Source organism: Psammomys obesus, unplaced genomic scaffold, assembly GCF_907164565.1.
Source record: "Psammomys obesus unplaced genomic scaffold, mPsaObe1.curated_primary_1811, whole genome shotgun sequence".
Lineage (NCBI taxonomy): Eukaryota > Metazoa > Chordata > Mammalia > Rodentia > Muridae > Psammomys > Psammomys obesus.
The window spans coordinates 2,215,674-2,233,856 of record NW_026591597.1 but is presented as its reverse complement, the minus strand read 5'-3'; the positions used below and the strand labels follow the sequence as shown (position 1 = coordinate 2,233,856).

Sequence of the window (18,183 nt, the reverse complement as noted above, 5' to 3'; positions counted from 1 at the left end):
GAGGTGACGTAACTTGTCAGTTTGCATTAGGAGAGAAAACTTTGTCTGGAAGGACCCAGACTTAGATACCATATTGTTGCAACTAGAAGGTTGTTCTCACAGCAGCACCTATGGCTAATTCTTAAGCTATGCCTTAGGAAGTAGTTGTGTATACACCGGCCAGACTCCAGCAAATAGTTTCCCAACCCCTAGCCTACTGTTTAGTTTCATCCAGAGAATCTTTGGTAGATTTAGAAACAGAACTTACACAAAAGCCATATTTTCTTGTTCCCACTTCCTGAATCCTCTACATGATCATATATATTTCGCAGTGTTGATAAAAGTTACCTGTTTATTTACATAGTCAGTAACCTTCCTATGTTTATAAATAAACATATGTAGGATTTGTAGATGTTTGATCTTTGTATTAACGTTTTTCAACTTTCTATTTAATATATTGTGGAGGTATTTCCAAACCAGTAAATATAACTTACAGACTTTGCATTAGATGTAAATTAGGCAGCCATAATGTACTGAGCTATTTCTTTATTTTGAATGATGTACTTTAAGTTTATAAAAATGTGCTTTGCTATGACATGAGACGCTAGTGTGGATAATTATAAAACTACAGTAATATGGTTGTGTTCCTACTTATATAGTAGTTTTCTAGGTATGGTAGTATTAGTTCGTTATCTGCGGATGCCTTTGGTTCCTGTCAATATTGTGAAATTGCCCTTACATGATTCCTGGGCTAACCCAGGGCAATGTTGGAATGGCAGCGCTAATTTCCGTAGGCTTGTTTTTGCTAGCCTTTGACAGCCTTTTAAACTAGTTAATCTAGTCAGTGAAAAACTACCGTAGAAAGTTAAGCTTACTTTATGTTACATGACCACGGTTTTATAAAATTAAGTAGTTCATTGGGTTATTCCTGAGGAAGGGGTGCTTGCAACTCCTTCAGGAACTCTTCAGAGTTTTACAACTAGAAATGACCAAGTGTTTCCGATTTTATCACTTATTGTAGGCATAAAGTTATAGTGTAGTTCAAATGCTGATTTCTGTATGCTCTATATCTGGTTGCAAGCCTTGTTCTGAGAATCTCCTGTCTTAATGTTGTATAAACTCTGTTCCCCAATGGTCCCCTGATATGTCAATAAAACAGCTTACAGCCAATCACTGAGCAGGAGAAAGAATAGGTCTGTACTTGCTGCCAGCCAGGGGAAGAGGAGTTAGAGGAGAGGAACCAAGGATTCAGCCATGAGCAGAAGTCCAGGAAACAATAAGAGAGGAGCTCAGCAGGAAAGCTACAAAATGGAAATATTCTGGGAAGTATACTGGGAGGAAACCAGATTAGCCTAGAGAGTTAATAATAGAGTAATAACTGCTCAGTTCTTGTGTTATGAAGCTTATTAAAAACAAATATAGAGTTAATTATTTATATGATTGTCAGGTTAAGAGTGAAACCAGGAGAAACAAACACAGTTAATAAAAACAACTAACAACCTCTTCATAAACACCTTAAGAATACATTATAACGATGAGTTTTCTCTTTCATTTTTGATATGATTTTAGAGCCATGTAGATAATCTCATATGCTCATTATCCAGGCTGACTTGCTGTCTGTATTCTTTGCTCCCATTCCCTTTCCTCTCCTCCTGTTTCTGTTTATTCATGTCACTTTGTTTTCTGAACTAGATATTAGTCGCAGATATGATGTTCAAATATCTTATGGTGTGTACTTTCTACAAGCTTGTGCATGCCCCTTTAAACTTGGTTTAAAATGTAAGAGCATTGGGTGTGTCACCCCTGGTTTAAAAGTACGCCATAACATTTCACTAATTGTTTTAGTCTGTTTCATACATCTATTCTTTCCTTCCATGAGATGATACAGTGTTTGCAGAGGCCAGATCTCTTTCATATTAGTTAATCAGAATTATTTCTTTAGCCTGTCTTTGTCTCTGATGGCACTGGTGTTCTTGAGAAGTAACGCCTTCAGTTTTTGAGATTTCTCAGCTTCTAATTCTTTTTCTTTGTGAAAGGATTGAGGACATGCTTTTGTGTTAGATATACTTCAGATTAAATGCCTGTTGTCCTTAATAAAAAATTGCTTCTACTACTATTATTATTATATTTTTTGACACAAGCTCTCACGGTCTATCCAACACTGATCTAATACTTTCTGTGTGGTTCAGGCTGGCCTCAAACTCAAGGCATTCCTCCTTTTTCAGCCTCCCCAGTGCCAGAACACAGACATCTGGGATTACATTCTTGGCTACTATTTCATTATTACTGGTATTATAATCAATTTCTGCATTGGACTGTGTCTTAGTTTCATTTTGTGTTGCTTTGATAAAACACTGAAAAATATCAGCTTAGTGAGAACAAGTTTATTTGGCTTGTACTTTCAGGTTATTGTCCATTATAGCAGGAAGAATCAAAACAGCAGGAGATTGACGGAACCAGTCACATGGCATCCATCGTAATCAGGAACAGAAGAGTGAACAGTGCTCAACTTTCTCTACTCCTAGTCCAAGATCCTGCCTAGGGAATAGTGCCACCCACATTGGGCACACATTTCCATCTCTGTTAGTGGAATGATGATAATCCTTCTTAAATATGCTTATAAGGCTCATCACCCAGGTGCTTCTAGAGTCTATCAAATTGTAGTTAACACTAACTATCACAGATGGTTTGCTCTTCAGTCTCTTTTCACTTTCAAAAGTCCGTGATTCGGATCTTACTCAGAGTTCTCAGTGTGGGCTGGGCTAATTTTGGTCCCTGCCTCTTCTGAGGAGAAAAGACTCGAAATGTACTGTTTTCGCTTCCAAGTTTCTTATCCTCTTAGAAATACCTCATGTGGAATAGCCAAGTATTCAAGAAACAGCCAAAGAAAATTAATTTTAAGATTATAACATCTGTCACTCACACTAGTGTCTTGTGTAACTGAGTTGTTGAGACCATTGGCTACATGACAAACTATCTTTTCCCACCTTAGCCTGTAAATCCGCTCTCTACCCAAGATGACAAGCCTGCCCCCAAATAGTTCTGGTTGCAAGAGCATGTATTTGAACATTTGTAGCTCTTTGAGCTAGCTTCTCTGTGTTTTACGGACACAGATTGTATGATTAACACATATATTTTTTTCTTTTTTGAAATTACTTTTTATATTTTTTAAGAAGGATCAGTGTGGATGGCTTAATGAGAAACCATTCCCATTTTTGGATAAGAGCCCCTAAACCTAATAGCATGTCACTTGAGGGTTGGATAGATACTCCTCAGTTGCATGGGACAACTGATTTGTTTTTGCTACCCCACCCTGAGATATAACTTAGATCCACACTGATCATTGAATTTATTTTTTTTTCTTTTTAATTTGTCATTGGGTTTTGGCCACAGGGAAAGCTGTCTGATGAGCAGATGGCTGAGACCACTTCTGTCTGCTGCAGCCAGCTCACTCAACTACAGAGAACCCCATCATCTGCAGTTCAGCTGGCCCGAGCCACTCAGAAAGCGAAGCTTGTCTTTGAGGGTAGATGTGAGCGTATTGCCTCATAGTTTAGATAAGAGTTTCCTTCATAGGGCCAGGTCAGATCTTGCACTTTGGTGTCATAAACTTCCAGGCAAGTGGCAGAAGTTCGGCACCATGGGAGTGTTCCCTAGATTCAGCCAGGAGTCTTGGGAATCTGGTGAAGTGAATTATAAGTCACTGAGTAAGATGCTCATTACCCTCTTCTTGGAAATAAATTCCACTTGCTTCAACAGATAATCATGGGCTTTTAAAACAAGGAGTGACTTTGGAGGTCATGTATTTGAATGTTTTTGCAGCCAAGTCCACTGAGCCCAATTTTTGTCCCACTGCAGGGACCCTGAGAGAGAGGTTCGGTTTATGTGTAGTCCCCATGGACCTTATAGAAGAACTGGTAAGCGGATATATTGGAGCTGGCTGTTTGCTCTAGCTCAAATTCTACAACCATGATGGGTGCAAAGGCTACTTAAACTGGATCCTATTCTTGAATGACATATCAGAGAAGTGATAATTTTGTAGGTAACACTTTCTGCATCTTGCCTTCTATTCCAACCCCAAAGATATCCCACCAAAGTTCCTAGAAAAAGAAGTCATGGTAAAAAAAATGCATGTGTGATTCAAATATAAGAATCCTAACACTAGTTGGCAAGATCCTGATAATGCATTGAAACTCTGGCTGGGGCACTGCTGGGAGCTGGGTCTATAATGCTGGAAGTGGAGGTATGAAAAGACACAGGTGGCACTGAGAGTGAAATCACTTATAGACAGGCTTTGGTAGCCATGACATTCAAGACTTTGCTCAAGAGTAAACAAAGTGACCCAGAGAACCTAAATCCAACAGTAGAAAAGAGAATATGTATTCACCAAGAAAATGGTCATGGGAATGAGTTCAACTAGTTTAACTCCCTCTCTCACGACCTTGAATCTCTGCAATGTCGATTTGTCATCACTCATTCCAGCTTTGGGGCCTGGAGAGCTACTTAACACTTGCTCTTAGTCAGTGTGTCTGTTGGTGTCTCCATCTTTCTCCTTGTTAGAGTTGAGATCTGTTCATTGCAACAAAATTATCCTGTTATCCCTTTTACCAATTAGCTAGTAATCGCAAGATAAACAGATCCTTAAGGAGCAAGCTTGACAGTTTAGGGAGACGGAGACTTACAGCCGCCAATTCCTCAGTATTCAGCAGCTTGGGCACTGCCAAGCACAGCTGTATGCTCAGGCTATTGAGACATACAAACATCAGTAGTAAATGCCTGATGAGGCTGCAGGTGGGAGGCACAGATGGTTAGCTGTCATGACACTTGTCCTTGTCAAAAATCACTGTTATCTTTCTTGTCTCAATATGACCTGTGCTAGCATAAAAAGGGCTCTGGGAGCTGGCACAGCTGGGAAGCAATGCCACCCAGGGCCTACCTAGCTGCACAACTATGCTTAAGTTTCCTCATTTCTTCCCAGTCATTTTCCTCAACTGTAAAATAGCGAAACCACGCATAGCAACCAAAGATATAGAACTAACAATGGGACAGCCAGAAGGCTGCTTAGGATGGAAACCCACATACCCACTGATTCCAGTTTCCTTCACTTTTGGTCCTGGAGGTATTTCTATGAGATTCCAAAGGTCTGAGGAAGCTTTTGGTGTTTTGGTGGCAGCGTGGCTAGCAATGTTTAAGGTACCATTTAGTTTATAATTCTAATAACTTCTTTGATGAAACAGTCATGGACCCACAGGCCCCTTTTATAACGCATTCCCCACCCCACGCATCCATGCAGCTTATAGATCTAAAAAAGAAGGGTATGGGTGGGTTTTGTGTTCAGCGCTTGCTGATTGGATCTGTTTCTGGAAATCTCTAGGATTGTTGACAAGATGCTAAAGAGCTATAAATCAATCCAGAAGAGTGTGGTCCTGGAAGGGGGGGGATTTAGGGCATTTCCAGGATACCTAGGGCTATCAGCCAGGCTTTCCAGGGCTCTGTGGCCCTTGAGTCTAAACTTGAGAAACACAAGAGATTTGGGTAGTTCCTAATCCCTGTAGTTTATGTCTGGATGCGCTAAAGGCAAATGCTTCTCTGAGCACATCCTAAAATTCCAGTCACAACAATGAGTGCTACAGAAGCATTTACAATACTGGGATTTAAAAAAATACACACGACCCAAATATGGGGTACCACACACTAAACCCCCACACTCAGGAAACTCAGACAGGAGGATCCTGAGGTAGAGGCGACCCTGGATGATGTAGTGAGACTGTCTGAAAAAAAAAAAAACAATTCCTGTAAAAAAAAAAAAACAAAAAACAAAAAATCTGTTCTCCATACTGCCCCACCCCTGAGCCCTCCCTTCTCCTGTAACACATTCATCACTGCTAATAAGGCATGCTTTTTCTAGGTCGTTCCTCCTCATCACAGTGGCCTAGGAGTGATCACCTGGGCCATGTCTGGCCAAAGAATGAGGTTTATTTTTTTTTTCCCTGCCTGGGACACAAAGCTTCTGTTATTTGGATCTGGGAGAACATGCAGCTGTATGAGGACATGGCTTTTGGACAGCTGCCATACTAGACAATGAGCAGTAGAGAAAAGCGGCACAGGAAGAGGCAGACACACAGAGCTGGAGAGCAGGGGATAGATTTAGGAACGGAAAAGAGGGAGGGGAAGTGGCAAGGCTGATGGTGGAGGTCACTGCTCATGTGATCTCATTCTTCCCACATGGAGCTTTTTTTTTAGTTTGATGCACCTTTCCATTCAACCTGAACCAACAGACTTTTTTTTTTTCTTCTGGCAACCAGCCAATCCTTAATTAAGACAAAAGACTTCATGCAGTAAGTGATGGCACCATATCCTCTGAAAATACTCACTCTTCCCTTCATCTTTCCAACTGGCATTTATCTAACCCAAACTGGACAGCACTGTGGGTACTAGCCCAAAGGATACAGTGATGAGCAAATATATTTGGAGATTTGAAATTTTTTCAAGTGTGAAATGGTTGAGAGGCTGGTTCAGTGGGGAAACAGCACAGTGGCTGTCACTGGCAATTTGAAAAGTGATGATAGGAAGAATGAATTAGAGTTGGTTTCTCTCTTGCCAGAGGGCATGAGAAAGCTTATGGGTAGAGATGAAAAGGGGATAGACTGAGATAGGGGATAGTCAATGCTTCCAGTAGTTTGGCAGTGAGTAAAGATGGAGGAGTGGTGGGTACAGTTCGGATATTTGACTGTTGCCTATAGATTTCTGGATGGAACATTTGTGTCCTTCTAGTGTTGGAGGTGGGTGCGGTGCCTGTAAGAGGTGGGCCTTGGGTTTAAAGTCCTTAAGTGAAGAGTGAGAACACTTTGTTGTTCTCACAATACGCACAGCCTGCAGTGAAGTTTCAGGGAAATGAGTTACAACAACTGGCAGTGGTGACTCCTGTTCTCTTTTCTTGCTTCTGCATGTGCGACCCTATTGCCCTCCACTATGAGACCATGCTGATATAGCACTAGCTAGAGCTGAGCTACCACAGGGGGTCAATGCTCTCTAAAACTGTGAGGGAAGCCAACCGCTATGCTTCACAAGTTAGCCTGCCTTAGGCGTCCAATCCCAGGCGCAGGAAGCTGGCTGATGCAAACAGCTTGCCTTGAGCATTGCATTTTTGTTTTCTTTGCAGGACCAGAATGACTGGTGTTCATGGGTCTGAGCAGTACACAAAGCATTCCGTAAACATCAAGATGAAAGTGTCACTATGACTCTGCCCCAAATTTCTGGATGGAGAGCTCACTGCAAGCAGACTGAGTGATTTTTTTTTTTAGGAAGGTTGTTTAGCTTTTTTGGGGGTGGGGTTCCTATCTATGGACTCTGGGATAAGACACAGGCTGGAGCTGTGCAGTGCTCAGCTTCCAGTGAAAGCCTCGCCAGAAGAAGGCCCCAGGAACCAATGGCTTCCTTGTCTCTGCTTTCCATGAAGTGCTGCTTTCTCAACCTCTGCTGCAACTCATGGATTTTATTTGCTTTAAACAATGGTACTCCTTGGAGACATGAGAGACTATGTCTTGCTCACCTTGGTTAGCACAGGACACTTCTGTAGAGAAGGTACTGTGATGTAACAGTGAGTCCGAGCAAATGGCTGCCATCCTGGATCTTGTGAAAGATGCTTCTTTAATATTAAGCAACCTGTCATGGGACACACAGCTGTATGTACACACAGACACACGCATGAGTTCACATGGACTGCATCTAAGTGGATGCTTTTGGTATGCAGTGAGAATGTGTGGCTCTGACCTCCAGACCTGCCTAGACTCACTTTCCCCTCATAATCAGGGAGATGGATTCAGAACTGGCTTGTGGGATGAGTCACAGAGGCAGCCAGGATGAAGGGCAGGATCCAGCCTCTCTGGGGATCTTTATTTATAGTTCTGACTGCTCAAGAGGGAGGCTGAAATCATTCCCAAGGAGTACTACCAATGAAGAGTGATTGGATAACCGAAAGATGTCGTTCCCACTGTTGTGCTCTCTTGCAGGCAGGTGCCTGTTGCTCTAGGAGCTGGGACCTGGAGAAGTGCTGTGTCACTCCAGGGCTGCAGAATGACAGGGAGGAGCAACTGAGCTGCCCGCATCTCAGCCTCTCCTTCAGCAGCTGTTGAACTCCTGTCCCCAGTGTCCAGGCAATCTCTATGCTAATCTGAGCAAATCTTCCTCATCCCCAAACAAATAGAATCTCTCTAGGCTGACAGAGGCCACTGATCATGAAGGATGCTGTTTTGATTCAATATGACACAATCTAAGCCTACATCCAGATGCCACTACCTCCACCATGCTTCTGTAAGAAACAGAACACCTGATGTGGAAAATCTGCACCCGGGGAACCTGTTCTGTTTTCCTGAGGGTGTGATACTTCTTTGCTGGGTTTTGTGTGTGTGTGGACGTGTGTATGCACTTTGCACAATGTCCTTATGCGTGTGTGTGTGTGTGTGTGTGTGTGTGTGTGTGTGTGTGTGTGTACATGCAGAGGCCAGAGGCCAGCCATGTCTGTCACTCGCAGGTACCAGTCAGTTTGTTTTTTGAGACAGGGCCTCTCATTGTTCTGGAACTTGCCAAGTAGGCTAGGCTGGCAGGCCAGTGGTTGCTTGTCTCTGTATTCACATTGCTGGATTCACAAATGTGTGCCACCGTGCCCAGTTTTGCTTTTATGTGGATTCTGGGGATTGAATTCAGATTTTCTCAATTTTAAGAAAAGCATTTCGCTACCAGAGTTATCTCCCCAGACCTTTGTCAGATGTTGAAGGACACTAAAATACCAGGAGGGGCTGTTGAGCATCAGCATTTTGGACAGGCTCTGGGTCTCATGAATTGTGGTTCACAAGTGCTTAGGACCCTTCTCGACACAAAGGCGGTGCTCAAAAGGTTAGCTGATGGAGGGACACATGTGTGATCTTGCCAACTTCTTAGTTATATAGCTCCAGTTCTTAGGTTGGGTATATAGTACAGAGAAAAGAATATTCTCCCAGGAGCCAGACAGCCCAAGGTTCTAATCTTGCCTCTTGCACCAGAAGACCTTTGGCAGATCACTTAATCTCTCAAGCCTCATTTTACTCATCTATAAAATGGAGACTCATGGGTACCTACTGCTTCCTGAGGATCAGGGTAAAGATTAAAGATAGTGCCAGCATGGTAGCTCACTACGACATATGCCGTCTAAGCGCGGTGAGAGGTCACTGTCATCCAGCAGCAGTCTGGTTGAGCTGATAGGTCAGCTCTCACTTGGCAGCACTTCAGGACTGCTGTGGGGGATGTTTTGTCCATTGGTCTCTGTGACAGCGAATTCACTGTCAAGTTTCTAGGATCTAGAATCACCTAGGAGACAAACTTCTGGGCATGTTCATGAGGGAGTTTCTAGACTGGGTTAACTGAGCTGAGAAGCTCCACTCTGGTTGTGGGTGGTACGTTCCATGGGGTGTGGTCCTGGACTGAAAAAAAGAGGCGGGGCAAAGAGAGAGATGAGTGCCAGAGTTCATCTCTCTCTGCTTCCCCACTATGGTTGCAATGTGACTACGTACTTTAAGTGCCTGCTGCCAGGCCCCTCCCACAATGGTGGTTTATTGGGGCGCTCCGATAAACCTTTCCTTCTTTAAGACTCTTCCTTAAGTTTTCATGTATGTTGTTATAGCAACGAGAAAAGCCTGCTCAGAATGCTCCTCTCAGCTTCATGCTGAGAGTGGGTTCAAGTGTACCATGAACTGTGTTCTGAGCTAAAACAGGAATCTCTTGGACTGGACACCAGCTGCTGCTCAGTGCAAACCTCAAGCTATGACCCTGGATCATGACCTTGGCTGCTGGCCATGATCATGGCTTAGGCAACACTTGGCTGCTTGCTCTGGACTCTTGATCCCAGTGGGTCACTCTGAGCCCGGTGGCCCTGACCTAGAGATCACCCTGGCATTTGGTCTTGCCTGGTGATTTCCTCCTTTGATCTGGGGGCCTAATGAGGCCATAGGAGCCTGGTCACATCAGCAAAATCCACTTATCTGTTTTGCAGGACACACAATTCGCCCCATGTGTCTTAAGGTTGTTCCCAAGGAAGGACAAAGAGAAGAGAGGGCCAGGAAATTAAGCTTTAGGGAAAGGGGAGAATCAGAAGGTGAAGAATAATCACATTTCAAAGAAAATCAATATTTTTTTTTCTCAGAAGAATTTTTTTGAGACAGAGTCTTGTAATGGAAGTTTTGTTTTCTTTGTATGTTGTGAAAATATGCTTTTTGTTTTAATCCCAAGTGTGGGATTTTAGTTGGGTTATAGTTCGTCCACACCTGTTAATTGTCACGTGAGGAGGGTGATCTTTGCCAGTTGGGGATGGCCTTCAACGTGCCGCATGGAGAGGGGTGTGGTCTAGGACTCTGAGTGTATACATATGAGGCTGAGAAAGAGACTGTGAAGGCATTTGGTGTTGACGTGTGGCGTGCAGCAGTTTGGACAGATGGAGAGACCAGAAACAGTGTGACAGTTTGGAGCAGACAGAGAGAAACACTTACCTGTGCTATGTGAGACAGGTAAAGGGGTCTGAGCCCCCTCTCTACACTAACCTTTTCTCTCTCCTGCTTAAGGTTAGGGGGTTGTTGGAAGGGAGGTTGAGGCCTAAACACCCCAAAGAAAGCAGATTTTAAAACAAGAATGCCACTGGCGGCTTTCCGCTACATGGTCTCACATAGCACAGGCTAGCCTCAGACTTGCTGTGCTGCTGGAGCTGAAGCTTGTGTGGTTGAGCATGATCTGAAACTTCTGATCCTCCGCCTCCACCTTTCAAGCACTGGGATTACAGTCGTGTATCACTATGTCCACTTTATAAAGTTCTGGAGATCAGACCCAGGGCTTTGTTCATGGTGGGCAAGCAGTCTGACTATGGAGCCACATACTCAGCCAGAGACTAATCACTTTAACGACACAATGACTATGACTTGTCTTCGGGACTTCAAGAACCCTTTATTTGGGCTCTTCTGAGACAGGGAAGAACGCAGTAATTACCGAAAGCTCAGATTTTGTGCTGGGCAGATCTGAACTTACAACATGGTTTGGCTACTTGCTACCTTGGGCAGCCTTGGGCGAGCTGCATTACTTCCGCTGGGTCCTCGCTTACAAAGTGGAGCTAGTATGGGACCTACCTTATAGAGTTAATGAGGGTATAGGCAAGATCACGAATATAAGTGCCTACTAAAGCATTACGACTGGATGCCATTTTTGGCCCTTGTGGTGGCATGGTCCTCAAGAGGATTTAGTGAGATGAAGGATTTGAATCCTGAAAGCTGGAGAGCGCGGTGTTGACACAGGGCACAGAAACAGTCATTTTTTTTCAGTTTTTGGAATTTGACGGCTGTGCTGTTGGCTTGGGTGCATAGCAACCAGAGAGCCTGGAGGACTCCCTAAGGACAGCCTCCTGGGGCAACATTTCAGTCTGTTGCAGTGTGAAGGAAGGGGTTCAGACTAAGTCCTTCTGCTGTCCCAGGACCTTGCGTCGCCACCAGCTTTGCTGGGTCTTTCCATCTTAGCCAGGTGACTTGATAAGAGGATATGTCACCTGTAGTGTCAGGTGTGACAGCTTTAGATGACAACTGTTTGCCAGGGTGCACAGCTCTAGGTTGCCTGAGGCACACTACAGAGCCAGGCAATGAGCCCCACGGAGAGGCTCATTCCCCTATTCTATCACATCTGAGTATTTTCAGAAAAGCATTTTAAGCAAATGAATTGAGCTTCTGACCACAACACTGAGTCACAGGCCCACTGCAAAGGGCATGTCTTTCACTCCTTAGGGAAAGAAAACGTGAGACGTTCTAGAGCTGGGTCAGAATGGGGAGCTGCTTCCTACTGTCTGCTAAATGTCTGAGACATGCACCAGACCCCAAGGATGAAAGGGAGGGTGGTCAGGTTCATTAAAAAAAAAAAAAAAAGAAGATCCTATCAGTAGTCCATCTAGAAAGTCATATGGAAAGGACGAAGAGGCTTTAACTCTGTATGCATATCACATCTCTCAATCTCTGTAGACTTCTCCAGCACCCCAATTTTCATAGAATGCTAAGACACCCTTTAGGGCTACACTTTTCACAAATGGGAGGCATCATAACCACCTGTCATCTTCCACATTCTCCTTTCCACCAGATTGTATGTACAGCCATGCGCTAACGTGGACCCCTCTGTTAAATCCAAGGACTGGACTGTGTTTTCACTCAAACATGACAGTCCCATTTGTATTTGCTAATGATTGGTTTAGGGATAGTCATATGGCCCAATTCTGGCCAGCTGGACCTGGGTCAAAGTCTTCTAGAATCTTCTGGAAAAATTTTGCTTCCAGATAAGAGGAAGGCATGATAAGAGACATTCTATTCTTTTCTTTTGTATATCATCATGTAAGGATATCAGGTTTGGAGCAATGGCAGCTGTTTTGCCAGCCAACGAGAAAGCCAAAAGCACAGAGACTTAGATTCAGAGTCTTGGTGAAGTCAAGCCCTATTCTAGCTCTGTAATCATCAATATGTTGACTTTTGTTAAATAAAGCAACGGAAGTCCATTCCCACACCTGTCCCAAAGCAGCTGAATTAATACACAAGGAAACCTTTTCTTATTTGGCCCTCTCTTCTTCCTCCTTTCCTTTCTTGATCCAAAGCACTCAAAAGGAGTTTGAGTATCTACAGAGTCAGGGCAGTATCGGAAATGTATACAGGAGGCTAACTGGAGATTTTGAGGCTCTTGTACAAGGGTTAGCATTGCTGCTTGGCTACAGCTGGTGGTGCTGATTCTGATTCTGGAATGCCACGACACTGAGACCAGATGTTTTTAGTTTTTTGGAAGAAACCAGAAGCTAGAATTTTGTGTGGTATCTCTCAACTTGGAGATACATACCTAAGTTATGAAGAAAGAGGTACTACAGCACTAAACCGACACTTCCATGCATTGTTAGCCTAAGGATCAGACATCTATACTTGGCTTTACCTGCATAATTCCAGACCCATGGATAATCATCCTCTGCCATGGACTTCTTACACGGTGAACTCTGCCCCCACAAAACAAAGAGATGTGACAAGTGACAGCGGGCTGAAACTTTTGAAACCATGAGCCAAATCAAACCTTTTCATTGTGTAAATTGCTAATCTCAGGTATTTTGTCATAGGACCAAAAGCCAACCAACACAAATAGGTTGGAGGGAACTTATCTCTAAGTTTGAGGTCATAGCGTTTCATGGGACTGAAAGCATGGTAGCAAGAGGTTCAGGCTTGTGGTCACATTGCACCCACAGTCAGGAAGTAGAAAGAGTTGAATGCTGGGGCTCAACTCTTTTTCTCCTCTGTGTTCAGTCTGAGATCCTATGGCACAGTGCCACCCACATTCAGAATAGGTCTGCCCATCCTAGTCAAACCACTCTGGAAAAACCCTCATACAAACATCCAGTCATTTGTTTCCATGGTGATCTCAAACCCCAGCCAACTTGACAATGAAGACTACCCACAGCAGCCATGAAGCTAGGATGCTGGATGCACTTTCTAGGACTTTGCTGTTTTATACGGCTTTATCAGTGCCAGGAAGACTCACGATATTTTTTTCACAGCAGCCTTCTGAGTTTGTATTCATTCTAGTGAATGATCAGTTGTTTTCTGTTTTTTTTTTTCCCCAGAGAAATAAAAATACCCCTGGGAAATGAAAGGACACTTCGAGAAGAGGGCTGTGTTGAAGGACCATGTGTGTCAATATCGCTTTGGGGGAAAGTTCAATCAGGTCCTTCTAAGCAAGGCCTGGCAAGCTGTGGATGTGAAGCCCATACCCAAATGAATGTCCTATGACCCAGGAGCCTGGCTCAAGAGGGGAAAGCAGGTTGTCTAATTTAACCCTGCCAGTTATAAAGCTGCAGACTATCAGGTCTGCCTCCAGGCCATCAAATTAAGTCTTCAGGGCACTTGGATGAAAGGCGTCAGAGAACAGCTAACACGGCTTCATGTGGTGCATTGTGTACAGCGCAGCAATGGTCCTTGATGACAAAAGAGAATGAGTCACCATCAGCTTCAGGAATTTGGAAGAAATGCCAGTGAAGCTGCGAATAGTGATGCAGCTCCGACACTGAGGAAGGCAAAGGGCAGGTATTAGTGGGCAGGGAGCAAAAAGTGGTGGTAGGGCAGGCCAGCCACATAGCTACAGAGTTTTAGCAGCTTGTGGCTATATGACAGGAGATGGTGATCTGGGATAGTGAAGAAAATGATTTTTTTTTTTTTTCATTTGAAAGGAAGACTATGTGCCAGTGGTGGTGAATCCTTTCGGAGGGACAGAGTAGTTTTGACAGCTTCTAGAAGCTCTGCCAGGCTCTGGGCTTTTAATCGTGGCTATAGGAGCTGACAGATATCAGCGAATCTGAGCACTTCTGAAAGCATCCTGGGGATCTTCAAGACGGAACACCCTACAGAAGGTGGAGGACAACCTAGCTACTTCTAGAGGACAAGAAAGAGTTGCTAAGGAACACAAGAGTGTGTCTGTATCAGTTACTTGTCCCTGTGGCAGGATAACTGAGAAAAGACATACAACAGGAAGGATTTATTCTGACACAGTTTCAGGGGCTTCAATTCATGGTCGTTGGTTGCTTAGGGGCCTGTGCATGATAAGGCAGAGCATCGTTTTAAGGGGCTTGTAGAGCATACTGCCTCCCTTGGTGATACACAGGAAGAGTGGAAGGAGGGAGAGAGGGGAGGAAAGAGAAGATGGGGAGAAGGGCAGGGGACAAGATATACCTTTAAAAGTCAAAGTCAAGCTCCCAACGCCCCATTTCCTTCGTCTACATCTCACCTCATATAGTCCACTAAGGTATAAGTTCATCAATCGACATTTAAGAAGCCAGCGTCCTGGTGATATAATCATGACTCAGTACCGCCACCTGAGGACCAAGTGGCCATTTTACATCTAGACTACAGAGTTTTCTTTTCTTTCTTTTTTTAAATTTAATTGAATTTTATTTTTAACCATTTTTTTCACTTTATGTCCTGATTGTAGCCCCCTTGCTCATCTCCTCCTGGTCCCACCCTCCTTCCCTTTCCTCCCCATCCCCACTCTCTAGTCCACTGTAAAAGGGAGACTTCCTCCCCTGCCATCTGACCCTAGCTTATCAAGTCTCATCAAGGACTGCCTGGATCCTCTCCCTCCCCCACCCCCGCCCCCCCCTGTGTTCTGGCAAGGCCGCACTGCCAGGGGAAGTGATCAAAGAGCAGGTAACTGCCAAACTTTGGGCAGAGTATGGAGAGTCTTATGGAAGAAGGAAGGCTAGAAGGACCTGGAGGGGACAGGAGCTCCACAAGGAGACCAACAAAGACTGCAGTGTTTTCAGTCCCAGTGGGAAACTGCCATCAGGGTGGAGACATACTTTCTGTCTTCACAAAACAGCAAGAGCTAAGGTCAACAAGCTGACCGGTGGGTGCATGGTTCCAGATCTGCCAATAAGTATCTCTTGTTGATTCATTCTGGGGAGAGGGCAGCAAAGAATAATCATCAAGAATGTAAGCCTTGCCATCTGATGGTGTCTTCACTTGCCAGCGTAAATCCACCTAAAAATGAGCATGGAGATGAACGCTGGTGAAACCACCTTCACCATGGTCTCCACCATAATGGGCAGCATTTGTAACCATATGTGGGTGGAGGGGTTTTGTGCTAAGATGGGAACAATGATAATGCCAAAGCTTGCTGTGAGCAGGGTTGCATTAGGGATGAATACCTGGAGGAAGGAAAGCAAACAAAACTGGACAGAGGAAGAAGTTGAGACACCATCCTCACTAGAGTTATCTTCTGGGGGGCCTCTGTGGTAAAAATCCTTAGCAGTTACTGACCAAGGCCTGTATGGAATGGCCCCATTTTGGGCAAGGCCCTGTCTGTGGCTGGTAAGGTCAAATCCAAACTGACCTGGGTGTTTCTTGTCAGCAATTTTAGCTATGTGATCTTTTCTGAAAGGAGTTATGAGTGGTGGGCCACCACATCCTCTACAGAATCCATATCCTGAATCCAGAGAAGGCCTTTCTGCTAATTATTTGAGAAACTGTTTCTTAGCACCTTGGGCTAATTCTTGACCACAGCTGTTGGACAAAGTCGGTGAAATTCTCATGATGGTTAAGAGAGCAGAGTGTGACAAGGCTGGAGATTTCAGATGCAGGTAAACTAGGCTTCAGAGTTCACATTGGTACTCAGCTGTGATGGTTAATCCTGGCTGTCAAATGCCAGGCTCTAGAACCAGCTAGGAGACAAGCCACTGTGCATGCCTGTGAGAGCCTCATCCTGACTAGGTTAATTAAGGTAAGAGGAGCCACCCTCATGCAGCACCACTCCCTTGCTGTGAGTTCTGGACTTCATGAAAAGGAGAAGGGTTAAATGCCCGTTTCTTGATGAGGTCTTTTCATTCCTCCCAAACTAGATGTACCCAATCTTGCCCTCTGTCATGAAATCTTTTTCCTCCCTTCCTTCACAGTCATGGTTAAAATTGGAAGCCCTACGTGTGTGTGTGTGTGTGTGTGTGTGACACTTTTTCTTAATTTTCTTTGTGTCCCCAGTTGGCTGACTATAAAACCCAGAAAGGCGGTATTCATGCTTGTGTTCTTGAGCCTCCTGGTCCAGTGTCTAGCTCAGATACACTGCTATTATCTATTGTAGTGGTCACAGGTCACACGATGCTGCTGTGAACACAGTGAATTGTGTACCACGGTCCCCAAATGCTTTTCACAGATCACCTCTTTTCATCTCCATGACAACGCTATGAAGCCAAAACTGCTATTATTCCCTTTCATAGAAAAGAGGGTTGAGTGTGCCACTCAGTGACAGCACTTGCCTAGCACGCGTGAGGCTCTGGTTTGACTCCCAGCACTCCTCACCCCCCACGCCAAGAAATACGTTTTACAGATAAAGAAATCAAATAGAAAGAAGCTACCTTACTTTATAGTTTATGGCTAGGAAGTTTTAAAAAGAAGTTGATATTTAAACTCAGGAATGAAGGTTCCTGAGTCAAAAAGTGTTCATTGAATGAACTGCCTATACAGTTCATGGCAGAATGGGATTAGATCCCTAGATGATTCCTTACCTGAAAGATAAGGACATCAGCTGCCTAACCAAAGGTGCTGATGAACTTGGGGAATGTAGAACAGAGGGACACTTACATACTAAGGGACCAGCCTTTTGGGGCAGAACAAAAATATCCATAGCTATTCCAAGTTAGATTTTTTAAATCTGTCCATCCATCCATCCATCCATCCATCCATCCATCCATCCATCCATCCATCCGTTGTTTGTGTGCATGCATGTCTGGGTGCATGTGTGTGCACACAGACGATAGAGGTCAGCCTCAGGTGTTGATACTCGGGAACTGTCCACCGTGGTTTCTTTTTGAAACAGGGTCTTTTATTGCCATGGAGATGGCCAATTTGGCTAGTCTGACTGGCCATTGAGCCTCAGGGATTAATGAGGCTTTCTGCCTTTCCAGCTCTGGGATTACAAACACATGGGACCACAGTGCTATTTTTATGTGGGTTCTAGATATCATTCAAGCCTGCTCACACCCAGTATAGTTAGTGGACAACACTATAATGACTTAGCTATCTTCCTGAGCCCTGCTTTCCATTTTGCCAAAGAAATTCTGAAGATAGATAATAAGCAGTGGTCCACGTCCTTGATATCAGTATTGAACCAGAAAGAAAGGAGGAAATGTTCTATAGTCTTAGTAACTGATTGGAAAAGACTTTCTGAAGAGACCTACCTGGTGCAGGAACAGGTCCTTGACAAGTCCACCTGCCACAGAAGGGGACACTCGGGGTGTGCAGTCTAGCTGTGTCTGAACAGAGGAAGTGTGTTCATTGCTGTAGGAGGAGCAGGAAAACTATGAGGGGGTGGATTGTAGAGCCACAGAGAGTGAACTAATCAGCCGTGCTATGTTGTGTTCTGTATAATCACCCCCCAGACTGTTATCAGACAGTCATCTATGAATTCTAGAAAGCTTAGAAAACTTCAGCACAAATAGATTTTCTTTGAAATAGCATCTCATATAGCTCAGGCTGGCTGTGAGCTCACTATGTAGCCAAGGGTGTTTTTGAATTTCTGATTCTCCCAGCCTCCACTTCTCAAGGGCTGAAATTACAGGCATGCATCCATCATGCCTGATTTATGTGGTGCTGATATTCGGACCCAGGGCCTTGTGCATGCTAAGTGAGCATCCAA

General features: G+C 44.2%; 1 protein-coding gene across 1 annotated transcript in view; it reads right to left on the bottom strand.

Moving 5' to 3' along the window:
• Adra1b (adrenoceptor alpha 1B) overlaps positions 1 to 17,819 on the bottom strand; it is a gene marked incomplete at its 5' end in the record, with an annotated part of 82,109 nt that extends 64,290 nt beyond the window's left edge. Inside the window, one exon of the mRNA XM_055610721.1 lies at positions 17,726 to 17,819. Within this exon, the coding sequence (XP_055466696.1) occupies positions 17,726 to 17,819 (94 nt within the window). The remainder of the gene's footprint in view (positions 1 to 17,725) is intronic.
• Positions 17,820 to 18,183: the final 364 nt, after the last annotated feature.